This window comes from Aspergillus sydowii, assembly GCF_001890705.1.
Source record: "Aspergillus sydowii CBS 593.65 unplaced genomic scaffold ASPSYscaffold_1, whole genome shotgun sequence".
Taxonomy (NCBI): domain Eukaryota; kingdom Fungi; phylum Ascomycota; class Eurotiomycetes; order Eurotiales; family Aspergillaceae; genus Aspergillus; species Aspergillus sydowii.
This window is the reverse complement of record NW_024467859.1, coordinates 2,819,230-2,837,626: the sequence shown is the minus strand read 5'-3', so window position 1 is coordinate 2,837,626 and position 18,397 is coordinate 2,819,230. Positions and strand designations below refer to the sequence as shown.

Here is an 18,397-nt window from a genome sequence, read left to right as displayed (position 1 = left end):
GCTGGGGCGGATAATTTTCCGGGTCCCCTATTGCTGGAAACAACTTCTTCCCACTTGAAAACGAAGGTGCCAAAGGTGGAGCGCTAGGGGAAAAGCACTCGGTATTGAAATGGGCCTTTGCACACACACCCCCAACCTTGGGAGTCTTGCTGACTTGACCCGGAGCACATGGTAAAAAGATATTATGCTGTAGTGTCTGGTGGGGTGAAACAAGCATAAAATGGCCGACCTAATTTTCCTTCCTTCGACCAAGGACCAGGTAAGTGCTCGAGAAGGGAGTAATTTCGTATCTCTTGTAGGGTGTGATAAATGCTTGAACTTAAGAGAAAGGTTTACAGTGCCGTCAAATATATAGGAAAGAGGAAGGACTACACTCCTCCGTTACTATACTATTCAGGGCGACATCACACTCACCGAAAGCACAAACAGTACTAGTGCACTTCACTGGGACTGGTCGGGCCTCAGCTCAACAGCGTACCTTAGGACTTTAGATCTCCGGATGGATACTAATCCCAATAACATGATAAATGCATTTATACCCAAGTAGCAAAATATGGTTGGTTAGTTATCTTGGAACCTAGATTTCATTGAATACTATGGCGATGTGGCTTGATCACCTTCATTCGTAGGCTACTTCTACAAAGGTGCTAGCGACTACTAGTAGTAGGAAGCAACTGACACTTGTGCCGAGTTCCCGTCCGGCCTCTCGTTCTTTTCCGCTGGGGTTCCCGGGCTGGTCCCGAATGCATTTGATGGCATTGGTATCAAGCCTGTGAATTGTGGTGTTGGTAGTGCAGTGAGCCCCGATATCTAATGCCGCGGTGGATTGGGCGTTTGCCGGGGAGTGAAGCCGCGGCCGGCGGCACCCATTCCGCATTGCCATACGCCCGCCATACCCTGCCCATTTTTCTTTTTCCCTTGTTGGGATGTGGGGTGAATGGAACTCAATTCCATGCCATGACATGATGCGATAGTTAGCCTACTACAGTCCACAGGACCTTGACTATCTCGACCCGGCCCCATCATGAGGTCCCGCTGGTCCATCCGTACCCCGGAGAATAACTCGTCCGGCAGCCCATGACGGGTCTCGCTGATGGAACGTGGCTAGGGTATCCGTGTTTTCCGTACTTGATGAACCTTCGATGCCCGAGGGTAACCCTTTTTGTATTCTGATCGTTGTTTTGATATCATGATCGTGGTGGATGTAAGTGCCGATTCCGCCGAGCATCGGAGACGGAGCACTGTTGTCCATGAGATAGGGACACCGGGGCGAGATGAATATCGGATGGACAGATGAGATAGTTCAAAAGGTCTAAGTGTTTTATTGCATGGTAGATGTCCGTGTCGAACTGAGGGAAGTGAGGCATTTCAAGCGCCTTGGTATTTGCTGCCATACTTTGTATTCACCGGGACTATGTATAGATGCCTGCACAATAAATTGACAGGCGGCCTAGCTTTGGTCACCGACACCAGATGCCATGAGACCGACACTTATCGGCCGACCGTTCAATAGAAACAGCATCCGAATGGCGGAGGAATGCTGCCCAGAACACGGAGCTCTGGTGGGGATGGGGGAACGGAAGATTGACCAGGAACGGGGGAAAGGGACTGCGGGAGCTAAGAGGAATAACCGATCTGGACCGCCATGGGGCTGGAAGACGGTACTCCGGGAGAGACTAATCAGGGAGAAGATGATTCTCAGCGCTGCAGCAAGGTAGGGCGGGATCAACTTCTGGATCTATCCTCGGATAGTCGGACTGGCGGCACGGTAACTGGCATGCATCGGTCGTTTAGAACATACTGCCGGATTACGAAGAAGAAAATTGTGCTCAATATTGACAACGGAGCGATGAAATCAATGCAACAACTGCCATCGTAGCTCGGCAACTTAAATAACACGTATTTTGATATGGTTGATGTCGTGCCCGGGGGATCGGGAAAGAGCGACGGCTGACGGCCTGACGGTTTCCCGCGTGTTCGACCCGTCCCAGTGCGGCTAGTGCGGTATCCACAGTAGCACTGCTGGTATAATACCAGTATTATTACTCGTATATTACCATTCGATGACGTTGATGATGAAGACATAGAGACATCAAAAGATGCGAATGATACAAGTCATTGACTCAAGTGCTGAATTCGAAGAAATTTTGAGTACTAGTTGTTAAACTCCAGCGAAAGTCAGGGAGGGACTGCTGCTTCGAAAAAGAAATACAGGACTAATGCAAGCCGACAGCTTGGACAGCATCCCCCGCATCCCCATCTGCTGCCAAAATCCTCATCCACATTTCTTGTATAACGCCGATAGTAGGGACCAGTGGGGACATTCTAGCGAGGATCGCAACGTCTAAGCTAGCAAAATCAAGTATAGACCGAAACCAATAGTATGGGAATTAGTATTAGCTGGAAAAAAAATAATGCTGTTCCACCTGGACAGATCCTGGGCTACTTATACTGGACTATACCCCGTGCGCATCCCGGAAACCAGTCTCGGTTCTTGCAAACAAATCATAAGAAAAAATTCAATTATAAAACGCCGTCGGAAGATTGTCTGCTTCGCTTTGACTAGGCACATTTTGTCCTTCCTGATTTGAAAGCGTCCACTGTGATTGATAGGCTTCTGCTGTCCTCCCCGCATCTGATCCTCGTCAATCATCTGACGGAGTCTTCAACCTTGGAACAACTCCTCATCTCCTCCGTTTTATCTTCTTGTCCTCCGCCTCTCCTCTTTTACTCCTCATTTCCGATTCATTGTCCACGGGGCAGTTCCTGGTTGCCCGAATCTTGTTTCCCGGTTCCCTCCTAGCTATAAAGTATCGAGGTATATTCCCGTCCTTCCCCTCTCGCCTCCTGTCTTAACGTCATTTCCGTCACACGCACCACTCTTTCCCTCAGTCCATAACGTGTCATCAGCAATTGCCATCTGCAGTGTACTAACGGCTTTGACTTCGTCAGCTCCCGCTTTTCCTTCGCTTTATATCATCGGTCAGTGGATGCTCTTTTTGTTCTTCTTCCTGCTCTTCCGACAGCATACACCACTTTCGTTTTCTTTCGCTACTATTCTTCGCTTGTGTCAATACAACTAGCTAATTTCTCCAAGGCCTGGTGCGGAACCTTCTTTCTCACCAATATGGCGGCATCCACTACTAAAGAATCGACGCAACCAACCGTCGATTTCCTGCACCAACCCTACACTCGTGCAGCTCTTCCCTTCGTTAATGGCGGTTTGGCCGGTATGACGGCCACCGCCGTCATTCAGCCCATTGATATGATTAAGGTGCGCTTGCAGCTCGCTGGCGAGGGTGTGCGCACTGGACCTCGTCCTTCGGCCTTTGGTGTTGCGCGTGACATTATCGCTTCCGGAAAGGTTCTTGACCTTTACACTGGTCTATCAGCCGGCCTCCTGCGCCAAGCGGTCTATACCACTGCCCGCCTGGGCTTCTTCGACACTTTCATTACATCTCTCAACAAGAGGGCTGAGGCAGCCAACCGAAAAGTGACTTTCGCAGAGCGCGCCGGTGCAGGCCTGACAGCCGGTGGCATTGCCGCTATGGTCGGGAACCCGGCGGACCTGGCACTAGTAAGAATGCAGTCAGACGGCCTGAAGCCTCCTGAGGCGCGGGCTAACTATCGCTCCGTCATTGATGCGCTGGCGCGCATTTCCAAAGCCGAAGGCGTGACTGCCCTATGGGCTGGCGCGTTGCCAACCGTCGTGCGTGCTATGTCCCTGAACCTCGGTCAATTAGCGTTCTTCGCCGAGTCCAAGACCCAATTGAAGGCTCGGACAAATCTTTCAGTTCAGAACCAGACGTTTGCCGCTTCTGCGATCGCTGGTTTCTTCGCTAGTTTCCTCTCGCTTCCATTTGATTTTGTCAAAACTCGTCTGCAAAAACAACAAAGAGACCCGAAGACGGGGCAAGTGCCATACAAGGGTATGCTTGATTGTGCTCGCAAAGTTGTTCAAGAAGAAGGCTGGCTGAGGTTCTATCGCGGCTTCGGCACATACTATGTGCGGATCGCACCCCATGCGTTAGTCTCCCCACTCCGTGCATACTTTGTTTTTCCTGTTATCGCTGACCCACCGCTCCACTTCTAGTATGGTAACGCTTATCGTCGCGGACTACCTTAACCTCCTCACTAAATAAATGGATCAATGCGGCTGAGGGAATCTTCGTGAACTGGCCATCAACTAGCCAGGACACTTGTTTTCTCTGCGATTACATTGGGAACTGAAATTCCCGTATTTTTACAGCGAACTTTCGGTCTTTATCGAATCTTTATCGAACAGTCCCTCAATGGGACATCAAATGTCAGAACGCGCACGAGTCGTCACAGTCGGAACTAGCCTGATGGATCTGTTTCCAAAGTTTTTTAGAAGAAATACGTTCGATCACTTACTTGCCACGTCTCCCGCAGCAGCATAGTGATTTGAGCATCATGAAGCGACCTTGCGGAACAGCGGATCATCGCTTAAGGTTGAAAAGCCTCCTTACTGTTACTGAATACCCCTACCTTTTCTATCATTTGGGTTCGGTGTAATGATTGGAGTGTCTTCTAATAAGTGTTTGTTTCCATGTTTTCGAAGGATGTGCGTGGGATGATTGCACTTATCCTCTTTTGTCTGTCTTCATCAACTGTTTGATTCCTGTGTTACGCATTCAGCTATACCCACAAAGAGCAAGGGCTCAAAACACGAATACCACTGATGAGACGTGTTTGTACTAGCGGGATGTATGTAATGGTAGTTAAGACCAAAATGAAGAAACCGCAGGCCTAGCGATGCTTGGCACTGGTTATAAAACATGGCTTATTGGAACGTAACAGGCTACTCTAAGCCGAAACGCTGATCAATAAATAGAAAAGGGTAATATAAGAGAAGCCACTAGAATAGATTCCCCATAAACTGGGATAGAGTGCTGCCAACTTAGGTACACAGTAAGCAAATTCACAGATGTGTTTATGATTCGGAGCCTAGTATGCACTCGAGATTTAAAGTTCCACCGCACCTGTAAGGTTCTTTCCTCCTTGATACTAAACGCTCAAAGATAGCACCTTCCTCAGGGCTCGGGCTACGATGCGCACCTTCCCATAATACGTCCGGCGCAGATTGGCAGGAGCGATGGGCATGCGGGTTGGGATGGGGCAGGGACGACCCGGGCCACTCAGGAACCCGGTCCTTCCTGGGAACCTTAAGATGGGCCGAGGCAGATACATAGATATGGATGATAGCGGATAGACCCAAGTAAGTATTCTCGATTAGTAGTAGAGAGGCCTATATACAGTTCGGTTGCCGTACTACTCGTCTTCATATTCGTCCATACCTGAATCCTGCGTCTCGCTTCCACGGTCCTCGGTCTCAGTGACATCACGCGACATCGCCCTCTCCTGCTTGATCCGGACCTGGTCAATGTCCATTGTATCCCCACGGCCATTGCCACCATCGTCACTATCATCGTCGTCACTACCAACTGTAATCCCGCTCTGTCGAAGCTTTCGCCTTCCTGAAAGACCCAGTTCGGCTTCGTCTTCATCCTCGCGTTCCCGTCTCAGGGCTGTTTCGGCGCGACGCACGCGTCGTACTAGGACAGGGTCATCGCGGAGGTCATTGTTTGTTAGAATCTCTGAGCAGACTGGGCATTTCACGGCGCGGATTCTACGACCTCCCCGGCCGGACGAGGATGATTGAGATGGGGCAGTCATGGGGCTCTGGCTGATCATTGAGGTTATTGCCTCGCGTTCGAAGCTATGAGGGCATTTGGTGCTGGTGACAGGGTCACGGAAGGGGAGAAGGGTGAGTGGGCATTTGAGTGAGATACGTTCGCGTTCAATGGCGAGGTCGTCGGAGTCTGCACTTGTGGATGAACTGGCGCGAGTACGTCGTTGCCGGGTGTTTCGTGAAGACGCGGCGGTTGGTGATCTTGTAGTGGCGTTGGTGTCTTCTAGGTGAGCGAACCAGGTTGAAGGGTGTGGGAGAGGAGGGATGGCGTCGTTGGGGTGTTTGGAGTCGTGAATGATGCGGTAGAAGCCCTTGTAGTCGTTGTTTTCGGAGTAGCTGTTCATGCAGACTTGTCAGCATATGGAATCTTGGGTATGTGAGTAGGTAGCTGGAGACGAACCGCTCTGTCAATGTCAGGTTTTCCCACTTTGCTTGTTCCTCATCCATTCTTTCCTCAAGCTTCCGTTTCAACGAAATCTCCTCCCGATCCACCTCCGGTTCAGGTGTAGCCTCATACAAGTCCCCCTCATCACCCTCCTCCTCCTCTTCTTCCTCACGAGCACCACGCCTCGTCCGTCGCCGCGCCCTCTGCCTTCGATTGCCCGTATTCACATTCGCATCAATCTCATTCTGCAACGCACCCAAAATCTCCCCTAGCCCATCAACCCTAGTCTCCGAATCAATTGCCCGCCGCATACTGGCATCCAGCCTCCCCGTCAGAGCCTCAACACTCTCCTCAAGCCCCTTCAGCCGCGAAGTCTCCTCCGAAGCCGCGCCCCCATCATCCAAATTCCCTTCCCCTCCTTCTCCGTCACCAGCCTCTGTCATAGACCGACCCGCGTCCCGCTCCCTCTGCCTCTCCCTCCGCTTCCTTGCCTTCTCCCTTGCATCCGTCAACTTCTCATTAATCTCACCCGCCGAGTCCGTAAGCTTCACCTCAACATGCTGGAGATGCGTCTTGAGTTGCCGCAGTCCCTGCGCGCGCAGAAGGTTGAGTAGCGCCTGTTGGCCGGCTTCGTTGAGCTGTCCGATGGGCGGCTCGTACGTTGGGAGCGGCGGGGTTCCTGCGCGGCGCGGGGTGCCTGTTTCTGTCCCTCCGCGGACCCGGTCTCGGTTCCTGTGTCTGGAGCTGGATGATGGCGGCGCGCGTGAGGGGCCTGGGGTGGAGATCATCTTTTTTTGCCCGTCGGTTTGTTGTTTCTATTCTGTGTTCCTGTATTTAGGACTGCAGGTGTGCCTTCGCGCTTTGATCTCCGTAGGTTCAATGGGTGAGCGGCGTTGGCGAGGCGGCTTTATTCGTGGATAGAANTTTGCCCGTCGGTTTGTTGTTTCTATTCTGTGTTGCTGTATTTAGGACTGCAGGTGTGCCTTCGCGCTTTGATCTCCGTAGGTTCAATGGGTGAGCGGCGTTGGCGAGGCGGCTTTATTCGTGGATAGAAAGTGATCGATGGGTCGGGTTCCTTTATGAATTGCTTCTTGTCTTGGGGCGCGACGCGATAGCGCTAGGCCTGTTCGGGCGGGATACTTAATTTATGACTGCTTTCGGCATTTCGATACCTGAAATGCAAGGCTTAAATATGAGGCACGAACTTTGTTTCGCTGCAACTTTAAAGCATCGATAACAAACGCGACAGGCTTTTCCAACTACTGAATTTTGAGGGCTAAAGGACGTAATATTTTTTTCTCTCAGATTGAGTTAAATGGAAAATTATGAGTTATGGTGGGATCACCGTACAGTCGAAGTAATGGCAGCAATGTACAAGTTTGTGAAGTGAAGCAATGTCTACTAGACTTTGTAGAAGCAGAATGCATGGTAGAAGCCTATCTAGTCAGCATATGCATATCCAGTTATCGAGGGCGATACTTACTTGCTGCTTCCTTCTCCTCCTCTGTCATCAGCAGATCGCCAGTGGCCCTATCACGAACTCCCATACGCTCACTCAACGGCCCAAGTTCCGAGTCATCCTTTTCGTCCCGCCACACGTCAAGGAACGGCTTCCGATATTGAAGCTCGAGATTGTAGTCCTCGGTCAATCTGCAGAGCGACGTGTTAGAAAGGGTAGTATTAAGAGGGACGCAGGCACTTACGCTCGAAAGGCTTCCCAAGGCACAACATACTCGGGGATCTCCTCGACGGCTTCTTCCATGAAGTAACTGTACTTCCACCCAAAAGGAGGTCGAAAGATTCCATCTTCAGGAGTAGCACCAGGGAAGCGGACGCGGTAGATGGAGTTCCCCCATTCGGCTCTCTTATCATCGTCTTCAACTTCACCATCTTCGGGCTCTGCGTCTTCCTTCTTCTTGGAGGCTTCACTTTCCTTCCGCTTTTCATGGAATTTGGCGACTTGCGCACTGATGACATCCGAATTCGGGCACACTCCGAGGAACCGGCCACCCTTCTTCAGGCAACCAGCCACATTGCGTAGCATCTGCCTTGTCTTTTCCTCGCTCTCAAAAGCATAGTGAATCGCGAACATGGATACGACGACGTCGAATCCACCGCCACCCCATCGCGAGCTCATCAGAGAACCCCCAGGCCCGACGTTATCTTCGATCCCGACTTGCTGCACAATCGGGACATCGCTCAAAGGTTCGCCGAAGCAATCTTTGGTTGCGAATTCCCCGTGGAAAAGCGGGCCACGACGGTTACGGGGTCCACGCCCCGCTCTCATGGAGCCGTAACGGTCACGCGCTTGCGAGATAGAGATATCGGCAGGGTCGAGACCAACATATAGATCAATCGGCTGAGGCGCTAGCTGCCATTTACCCAAATCTCCGCCTTTACCACAGCCCAAGTCAATCACCAGCAGCCGTTTCTCCTCCATGGGCGGTGGCGCTGCGTCACTTGCCCAGTCCTTGATGTCGAGAGCCCGAGCAGCAAACTCCTCGTCGGGGGAGAATTTCTGAATAAGGCTGCTTTTGACCCAATTGTTGAAGCTACGCAAACCCTTGATTTTGCTCTCAGTTTTCCGCCACTCTCTGCCGCGCTGGGGCACAGCATTGTAATGTTGTCGAACAATATCCGTCACGCCTCGGCCCTGAGAGTAGCGCATGGCGTCATCTTCCCGAGCACGCTCCTGTTCTTCTTGTTTCCTGCGAACGGTTTCTGGGTCCATGAGACCCCGACGCGCACCACCACCAGGCCGTTTCCGCTGTCGTGCCTGCGCTTCGGGGGTAGGTGAGCGACGGGGAGGTAAAGCAGGAGAAGGTGATCGATTTGTGGGTTCATTTCGAGGTGCTGCGCGCGAATTTTCATCTGCGTCGCGTCGCGAATATGCGGAAGGCGCAGTTCGGCCGGGGTTTCGCAGCTTCTGGTGTCTTTCTTGGACTCGCTTGCGCTTAGGGCCGCTTCGTTCTGTTGCAGCTTGTGATTTATCTTCTCCCTCTGCCATTTTTCTTTTCTTGTCGATAGGCGAGCCATTGTAGTCGTTGGCTGTTGCGCCGGGGGTGTCTCCAGCTTCAGATTTCTCCGCTAGGGTGTCAACAGGCCTGGAGCCTTCCAAGCTAGGGGGTGAGTCCATGGCCTCGGTGACAGGACGTGCTTTGAATTTCTCTTCTGGACGAGGTGGTTGTCGATCAATTTCGTACTCTTTGGATTGTATCTCTGGTCTTTCGGGTGGTAAGGCGGGTAGCTGAGGTTGGTCCGAGGGAGAAGTGGAGGCCAAGTTTTGTAGCTCCGGTCTTTGTGTTAAGTGGGGATCATTGGGAAGCTATGCAAGACGCCCAGAACGGTAGATTAGTGAATTATCCATTAAAGCGGCAATTGAGCTGGAAGTGACAGATCAAACAACAGAACCTTTGCTTCTCGAGGGAAGTTTTGGCTGCATTGTGTTCTGAGGCAATTCTCGTAGAAGTTGAGAATACTTCATCACTGGCGAGTGTATCACGGACAGGACAGCGCAACGTACCGAGGGGGAGATCTCATTCAAGTGGTCTTTCACCAGAGGATGCTGGGTTTGCTGCGGAGGATGAGGAGGCGGCTGTTGGACGTGATGGTCGTCCCAGCTGTCCCGTGCGGCGTCATACATGGCGCCTCCACTCACTCGGCGGTCCGGCTGGTTTTCATCTGCCATGGTGGACGAAAGCCCATGACTTGCCAAACCACACGAAGTCGAAGTCGCGAGAGGATGGAATAGATGAACAGAGACCAAGGAATCTGCAGAGTACGCGATGACTGGGCAAGGTTGGATTCGTTGGTTGAGCTTGGGGATCAACCATGTTTCCCCTTGCCGCATCCGGAAGTCGATCAGCCTACACTCTTTCTTGTGTTTTTGTCGAGCTCCGTCCTCCTCTACTCTTCTACGCCGTTGTGAGATACGGCTTTGATGGTACGTGGGAAATAAGGGCCTAGTTTTACCATTCATTCGCGTATGAGATAGACCAGGTGCTGCAGAACGCGCACCCGAGGTTATGTCCACTTTTCCTGAACATCATCCGATAACATGGAGCGCCAGATGTGAAACACTTCAGCGGAATAGTGCACCACTGAGAATATGAAGACAGGAAACTCAGATTCAGGATCTGTGGCGACCGTCGCTTGAGCTGTCCCGGCAGTTTTAGGAATACCGGGGTTGATCACATCTAAACCAGCCCTGGGGCAAACCGTTCTTGCTGTTGGCAAATTGTGTAACCCAGGACCGATGAGTTTGCCGGATCTGCCAGTTAAAGCCGCTGGCCTGGAGATAATGAGCAGCATCTTGGCCCAAGAGACTGGTGCTTGGGAGTTTGCGCCTCTGCTGTAGTGGCCTCTCTAGATCCAGCCCTCCTCCAGGTAACCCAACGCTTGTAAGCGAAAACGTACGTATGCCTACATTAGCATATCCCTTGGGTATGAATGAGGAAGCGATCTCGACAACGTCTGCCTACCGATTACTTCGCCAGGATAAAGTATTATGGTGTGCACATGAGATTGGGTTATTCCATGGTGTCCATCGCAAAAACATGATACAAACTGCAGACTCATCAGAACAGTAGAAAGACCCTCCGACAAGGGAATCTACATAGTTTTTCGTATCAGGACACCCCGAGCGTGATAAGACTTGTGTCTAGCGACATCACTGTGCCTTAAGAAGGCATTTGGAACGACATGGCTCTCAAGTAACTGGGAAACATTTAACCATATACGGAGTGTCGGTACGGAGCAGACAGATAGGGATAAACAGAGACAAGAAAGGGACTCGGCGAGTGGAAATGGTTGCTGAAGGTGATGTGAGTCTTCAGGGAAATCGGCACAGATTACCCCCAGAAGAATTCTCAGCCAGCCATGCAGAGGTCGACACTCTATCGGCAAGCACGGGCATATCTCACAATGCAGTGGGATTTCGCACAGCCTTGTCCCCGTGGCAGTACATCGAATTGGATCCAGCGACGATATATGGAATCTAGGTTCAGCAGGGCGCGAATAGTGCTTCCGACGTACTCGACGTCGGGTTTACTATCAGCTGCCCTAGTAACTGTCCTCGGGGACTTCGGGGACGCGAGGCCCTGCGCGCAATCGTAATGGGTAAGTAATACCACCGAAGACCCGAAGATGTTCAAACGCCACATAGTGCCGAAGTGGGTGCAGAGGCAGGCAGGCACTTGCATTGCTGGGTAGACTTGCATTACAAGTCGTACCAGGGTGAAACCCACTATGAGTTATGAATTATGCGAGAAAACGTACTCAGTAGCACAATATGTATGTGATGTTGGGACTGCCAACAGGGTGGCCGGGTACCTAGACGAGGCTCCAGGAGGGCTCTCGGCGGTTCTCGAGGCCATTGCTGGACCTGATGCAGGCGAATCCGAGATTCCTGTGACACTCCCTTGCTATGGTTTCCGGAGGCAGCATTGAAAATGGTTACATTAAGCGTGGTCAATCCAACACTGAGAGTCCATTGCAGTTAGCGCTGACAAAAAAAAAAAAAAAAAATAAAACTCGGTGTTGGAATAGCCTATATTTTCCTAGATAATAAAGCAGCTTGGAAGCAACCGGAAACTCTAGAAGGAACCCAAAGTGACGAGAAACAAAGCTGCTCCTTTATGCCGTTCGCCCACTCTATAAAATAAATAAATAAGAACACACCGCAGACATAAATGGTATGAGACATAGTTGTTGAAACTGTCAAAATGTATGCTAGAACGCAATCACTTCTTCTGACTCTTCAAGTTCATTTTCTCATCACGGCCCCAAATAGCGATCCAGTCCTGAACAGAGGCGCTAGAAAACTTGAGCTCAGTAAAACAGGCGTTCCTGACACTTTCGCTCTGTATCACCTCGAGTGCTTTGCGTATGTTCCGAGGTGACCTCGATTCCAGAGCTCTCGCAACCCATTCTCCCCCAGGAGCCTCTAGTGCAACGATGATAGGGAACGAAAATTCATGATTCCGAAGGTCTTCTGCAAGAGATCCCTTTGTCTTTGCGTATTCGGAGGAATAAACGTTCTTGAAGTCGTTCTGCAGCTGTGAACACCATCTGCACGAAGAAAATCATTAGTCCTGGCTTCCAAGTTAACATAGGTCTCAATTCGGGTAGTTATACGCGAGAGTGGTCAGCGTTTTATCTGCCGATTTATCCTCCAATACCAATTGACCCATGAGGCGGAACAGAGCGCCTGTCTTCAACGACGCCATTTCTCTATATGCCGCCATTCGTTCTTCAGCCCCAGCGGGTAAGCTACTGAGTCCGTCACGACGCCAGACGAGAGACAGATCTTGGCCGTGCAGAATTTCTTCCAGATTCTGCATCAAAAATGGCGCAAGATTTGGCCACTGTTTCACGGTCTCGTTCAGGATCTGTGTCACCTGGTAGTATGCCCTGTTCGCTGTTTCCGATGGACCGTAGACTTTATGCGCTGCAGGCTTGCCTTTCCGGAAATCGCTGTTATCGGATATCTAGCTGTGTTAGTATAGTTATACGGGACTGGAGAGAACAGACTTGACGACTCACATCGTCTACCATCATAAGGCATAGATGAATGGTGTCCATAACCTCAAGAATCCATTGATACTTCTTTGGGTTTGTATCTTTGAGACTCGGTGAGAGCTTATGAATGAAAGGAGCCCAGTGATACTTCCCATAGATCTGGCGTATATAACTGTAAGGACACTCGAATGAAGTTATATCTTGCGGTTGTTTTGGCCCAATCATCATGGCCTTCTTCGAGGATGGCCATACGGGAGGCAGTCGATCTAGGAGCATGTAGAACACAACAGGGAAGATTCCAGCGGTGAATGCCAAGGGAATAGGCATCAAATGAAGAGTTTGTAGCCCAGACATGATAGGTATCGTGTAGATGCTGTCAAGTCCGAATAGCAATGAGCCAGAAGGATTACATCGTGGATTAACAGGTCACCACGGAATTTCACTTGCTATATATGCCGCCAAAGGTAACAAGCCAAGTGATTGAAACAGTTGCCGATGTGTATGTCGAAGCACTGCTTGGGGGGTTACACTGCTCTTCAGTACCATCGTGGTTGATTTGGCATGATGAGNTGGTCTATACCCGGCTAAATTCCAAATCGAGCATTAAAATGCCTAGAGTCACCGGGAATCAACATAGCACGTTTATTGGCCATAAAACGACCGTGGCAGCTCGGAGTTGGGGTCCATCGCTGATCAGGGAGTTCGGCGTCTGACAGCACACTTACCCTTGTTCGCTTGAAGGCGTGTAACACAATCTTTAAGCGAAATAACGCACAAGTCCAAAGTGAGAATAAAGACATAAAATGAACTGGCTCATCAACTTTGTATCTGCCTTATCACATCAGTTCCTATATAAAGATCTCTCGAACAAGCCAGCACTGCACCTAACATCCAGTCTGGAACACACCTACCTTGGCGACAATACCGTTCCCAATCAATATGGATGGCTTCAGTACTCATGTCCAGCCACCTCCTGAGTACATCAGCGTCAAATGGATATCTGATATCTTCGTTTTCTGCATGGGGCTTGGATGGGGCAGCCACTATGCTATGATGACCTATGTCTCCATCAAAGATCGGACATATTGCTTGAATATCATGGCTCTCTGTGCTGACTTTGCATGGGAAATTGTGTATTGCTTTGTTTATCCACCTAATGACTGGGTTGAGAGGGTCGTGATTTTTGTGGCACTGCTTGTCAACATCTTCGTGATGTATGCCGCCATTCGCGCGACTCCGAATGAGTGGCAACATTCTCCTCTAATTATGCAAAATCCCCTGCTGGTGTTTGTGGCCACGACAGCGCTATGGCTGGGTGGGATGCTTTCCATGGCTGCTCAATTAGGACCAGCTCGGGCCTATAGCTTTGGTGCCATTCTATGTCAGATGCTGATCAGTGTCGGCCAAGTCTGCCAGCTGTTGAATCGAAACAATACGCGCGGAGCATCGTACACGCTTTGGTATGTTCTTTAGCGCCTGGTAGTTACTAAATATTGCTGCTAAGAATGCGATAAATAGGTTAACACGGTTTCTCGGGTCGATATCAACTATAGTATTCGTCGCCCTGCGATATTTCTACTGGCCGGAGGCTTTCGCCTGGATAGCTGGGCCATTTGTTTTGTGGACAGTGGCAGTGTTTTTTGCTTCTGAACTCAGCTACGGCTACTGCCTCTATCGTATCAAGCGTCATGAAATGGATTCGGGAAAATTCCAGTATAAGCGGAAATGAAAGGCCGTTGGTGTTTGTTTGTTTGTGCACCCATACGGCGTCCGAAGGGTACGCTGGAATCCCCTTGGTTAGGAGAAAATCCCGCTCACGGGAATCGGGAATCGCTAAAGTTAGTGCTTGGAAGCAAGCATGTCCGAATGTAATAACTTTGAGTCGTACTCCGTACAGTGTGCTACCTTCATTGGTGCGTGTAACAAACGGGTTAGGCCCTCAAAAGCCTTGCGAATTTGGCCGGCATAGGCTGCGGATGGAACTTGAAAGAACCCCGCTAAATAACAGTTTCTCGGACTTAGGAGTTTTCCTCGTCTATTCCCGGACATCCTCGAAGGTTACCTTGTCAGACAAACACGTATAGACTGCATATCGCGGATTTATTGGTTTATGTCAACGCGGGGCGCCGGAGTTCACCACCAGGCTCAGCATCAGTATATGCGGAGTTTGAGAAGACGTCAAAAGGTTAATAGACATGGAGGATTCGAAGTTTCGGGTTATAATCGTCGGCGGCTCAGTGTCAGGCTTAGTGCTTGCTCACTGTCTCAACCATGCGGGTATAGAGCACCTCATCCTCGAGAAAGGAAACGAGGTAGCGCCAGATCTCGGTGCCTCAATTGGTATCATGCCTAATGGAGCCCGAATCCTGGAGCAGCTCGGGATCCATGAGAGAATCGAGCGATGCACTGAGCCAATGAGTATATCCCATATTACTTTTCCAGACGGTCTTGCTCTCAAAAGCCGGTATCCACAGGACATTCATGAGAGGTAGGTCTTATACTAGCCCCAAGACCAGAAGTCTTAGGGTTGCCATCCTTTTATTGATGCTCCTGCTTCTATTCTCATTAGGTTTGGGTACTCAGTTGCGTTCTTAGCGAGGACAGAGTTCCTCCGAATCGCGTACGAATCATATCCGGAGAAGACGAAGATTATTACCGGGAAAAGGGTGACCGAAGTAAAGCATTGCCAGGGAGGAATCTGTGCAGTTACAGATGACGGCAGTGCGTATCAGGGAAGCATCATTGTAGGCGCTGATGGCGTTCACAGCCGGATCAGATCTGAGATGTGGCGGATGGCTAACAAAGACACACTTGGGTCTATATCAGATAAAGAAAAGAAGAGTCAGTATCCAGAGCACAGATGCCCCATAGTTCCCAAGAGCCAATTTGTCAAGGGAGCACTCGACTAACAATATCATATCGCTAGGTATGACGGTAGAGTATGCGAGTGTTTTCGGAGTCTCGTCGGGGATAAAGGGACTTGGGGATGGAGAACAGGTCAACGCATTCCTAGATGGAGCCGCAGTGATGATGGTACAAGGCAAAGGTGATCGTATCTTCTGGTTTATTTTCAAAAAACTCGACCAGAAGTACGGCTATCCGGAAGCCCCTCGGTTTTCGATGGATGATGCGGAGAAACTCTGCAGGGAAATGAAAAACGTGCGGCTCTACCACGAACTCTATGTTGACGATCTTTGGAGAAATAAACAAATCGCTTCAATGACTGCACTAGAAGAGGGGCTGTTCAAGACTTGGTTCTACGACCGGATGGTGTTGCTCGGGGATAGCGTCCACAAGGTGAGTCAATCCTCCTTACCAGGTCACGGGTACTGCCTGCCGAAGCCAACAACAACTGCCACCAGATGACACCGAACTTCGGCCAAGGAGCAAACTGTGCCATTGAAGACGCCGCCGCCCTTGCCTCGTTACTCCGAACATTAGTTCGAGGAAATCCGTCTCACCAACCCTCGCTCGTGCAAATCCGGGATACGCTTCAGGCGTATCAGGATAAACGATACCCTCGGGTCCGGGGCATATACGATGATTCGTGGACGGTATGCCGTATCCATTCCCGGGATGGTCTTCTGAATAAACTGGTCGGCCGATATTACACTCAATGGAATACGAGTTTGCCGGCCAATATTGCCTCGAAAGTCTTCGTGGGTGGAGAAACCCTCAGCTTCCTGCCAGTACCGGTACGTCCAGGTCGAGGCTGGGAAAGTCGTAGTTGGAACGGGAAATATGGGATTTGGTCATATACAGTCTTGTTCGTGCTCGTAGCCCTGTTGGCGCGGGGGCTTATTTCGTATTCCGATAAGCTTCTTTCTCTAGAGTGAACAAACGGCCTTCTGTCAAATGGATTTTTTGTGAGAGGTATCAGGGAAAGGGCCAGTCAATGTATTAATTCTCAATACGCCTGTAAATGAAGTCCGATGATGATATATGTAACAAAGACCCTGGAACTGCCTGAACGCCGCGCTTGCAAATGAGAACCCCAGATCTAAAGAATGCAGCGCTGAGAGGGAAAAAAGTGGTTCACTGGGCCGCCGGCTTTCTTTTAGGTGACTTGACATTCAACACCTGTCTCATTCGTCGAATCTTTGCCCACCACTCGCGGTCTTTAGCTTTCTTTGTAACGTCATTTGGTTCGTCTATTTCGGGATCATCCATAGAAGGTGCCTCTGACCCAGCTCGGCTACCCATCGGGGTATTCGATCGCGTTTGTCGTAAATGTTTCACTTTGAGTGCTTGAGCCAAAAGCTCCCATCCACTGCGCAAGCCCTCCGGTTTCCCAGAGGGCTTTCCCGTACCGCTCTGGGCTTTACTGTTAACCCACGGGCAGTATTCCATATGTTCGGTGGCTGCATCTAGTGGATCATGGGAAGAAGTGTCCTCGGTTGCTTTTGGCTTGTACATCCAAAATCCAAGGCGTCGGAAGCAGGCACGGCAGCCAGCCATATTCGTTGCTCCGTCAATAGAATCCCAGCCCAGAAAGGCTAGAATGAAGGCCGATTCGTTGATTGGCGGAAAGCTTTGAACCGGGCGCTCAGATGCAAGTTCTTGGCTGTTTTCCGAAATGGGTTGGTCGTCCTCCGTGAGTTCTTTGTGCCCTTCAGAGGGCTCCAATGCCCCGGTTGGCAGGATTGATATTATATCCTGGGCATTAAAGCCTTCCGGTACTTGTATAGACTCAGGGCCGGGCAGCTGGTCGGCCATTTTAAGCAAATGTGAATAGCGTGTTTGAAAATTAGAGATTGCAATATCAGGATTCGTTAACGGTAGTCGATGAATTGTAGCTGAGTACAGTCAGTAAGCTTGATATTTAGGGGTTCCTTCAGGTAGTAAAACAAACCATCACAACCCTTGTTCCGCCACGGGCAATTCTCCCCATGCCCTTGAGCCATAAGACCTATGTATTCCTGTACAAGTTTGGTACCTACTCCCATTTAGAATCAGAGATTTGCACGACCACACTGTGTACTTACGGACGTCCTTCCTTTCCTGTATTTTATCCACGTCATAGCCATCGAGCTCGTCAAGTTCGTCGGGAATCTTAACAACGACGGAGCCGCCACAGCCACTCACACACGTAACACGGGCGACATCCGTACAGATCCAACCCCGTTTAGCCCATTCCACCTCGTTCACCGCGGCAGGCTTGGGTGACCATCGATCTACCCGTCGAAACGTCTCCAATCGCTCGAGAAAACGCTCGCGATCCCAAGGAACAAAGCTAGGTCGAGAAAGTGAGGATACGGAAGAAGCGCGCGAAGAAGGTCGCGCAATTTTGAGGACATCCTTCCGCACGGAATTAAGAATGCTATCATTGCGGGCACTTAGACGAGACCGTTTCGCAGCCGGGACATGTTCAAGAGCTGTCGCGGTCGCCGAGCGAGCAGTTTGGTTGGGGGACTCCGTGTTCGAAGGCTTCGTGAGGGATTCGAGTACTCGGTGGAATTTGCGCTTCTTTGTCTCAACCGCATAGGACATTTTCTGAGGTGATTTCAAAGACCGAGTGGTGTTGGCATGCGTGAGAGTTGGAAGTTCGTTGTCTGTTGCGGCGCTTTGAGAAAGGCAGCTGGAGAGACTAGGCCAAGATTGGATAGCTTCTGCCTGGGGTATCAACTACTCGGGACGGGATGAATCAAGGCCAGCAGCTCATTTCTTGCACTGTTGGCTCAACTTATCAGTATCGATTGAGATGCTCTTTACATAGTTTACCATGACAATGTTACCTTCGCTTATGACGCCTGAAACCATGAGGATCGTATGATCGCTTC

At 50.4% G+C, this 18,397-nt stretch overlaps 2 protein-coding genes across 2 annotated transcripts; one reads left to right on the top strand and one right to left on the bottom strand.

Annotated features, from left to right (window-relative positions):
• Nucleotides 1-3,127: 3,127 nt before the first annotated feature.
• ASPSYDRAFT_84361 (putative mitochondrial dicarboxylate carrier protein) lies at nt 3,128-4,142 on the top strand (the record flags this gene model as incomplete). Its single annotated transcript, XM_040851336.1, has 2 exons — nt 3,128-4,026; nt 4,094-4,142. 2 exons carry the CDS (start codon nt 3,128-3,130, stop codon nt 4,140-4,142), a joined length of 948 nt encoding a protein of 315 aa, XP_040708150.1.
• Nucleotides 4,143-5,292: 1,150 nt separating this feature from the next.
• ASPSYDRAFT_53859 (uncharacterized protein) lies at nt 5,293-18,107 on the bottom strand (the record flags this gene model as incomplete). Its single annotated transcript, XM_040848751.1, has 6 exons — nt 5,293-6,049; nt 6,114-6,870; nt 7,582-7,748; nt 7,802-9,217; nt 16,726-17,413; nt 17,603-18,107. 6 exons carry the CDS (start codon nt 18,105-18,107, stop codon nt 5,293-5,295), a joined length of 4,290 nt encoding a protein of 1,429 aa, XP_040708149.1.
• Between the last annotated feature and the right edge of the window lie 290 nt (nt 18,108-18,397).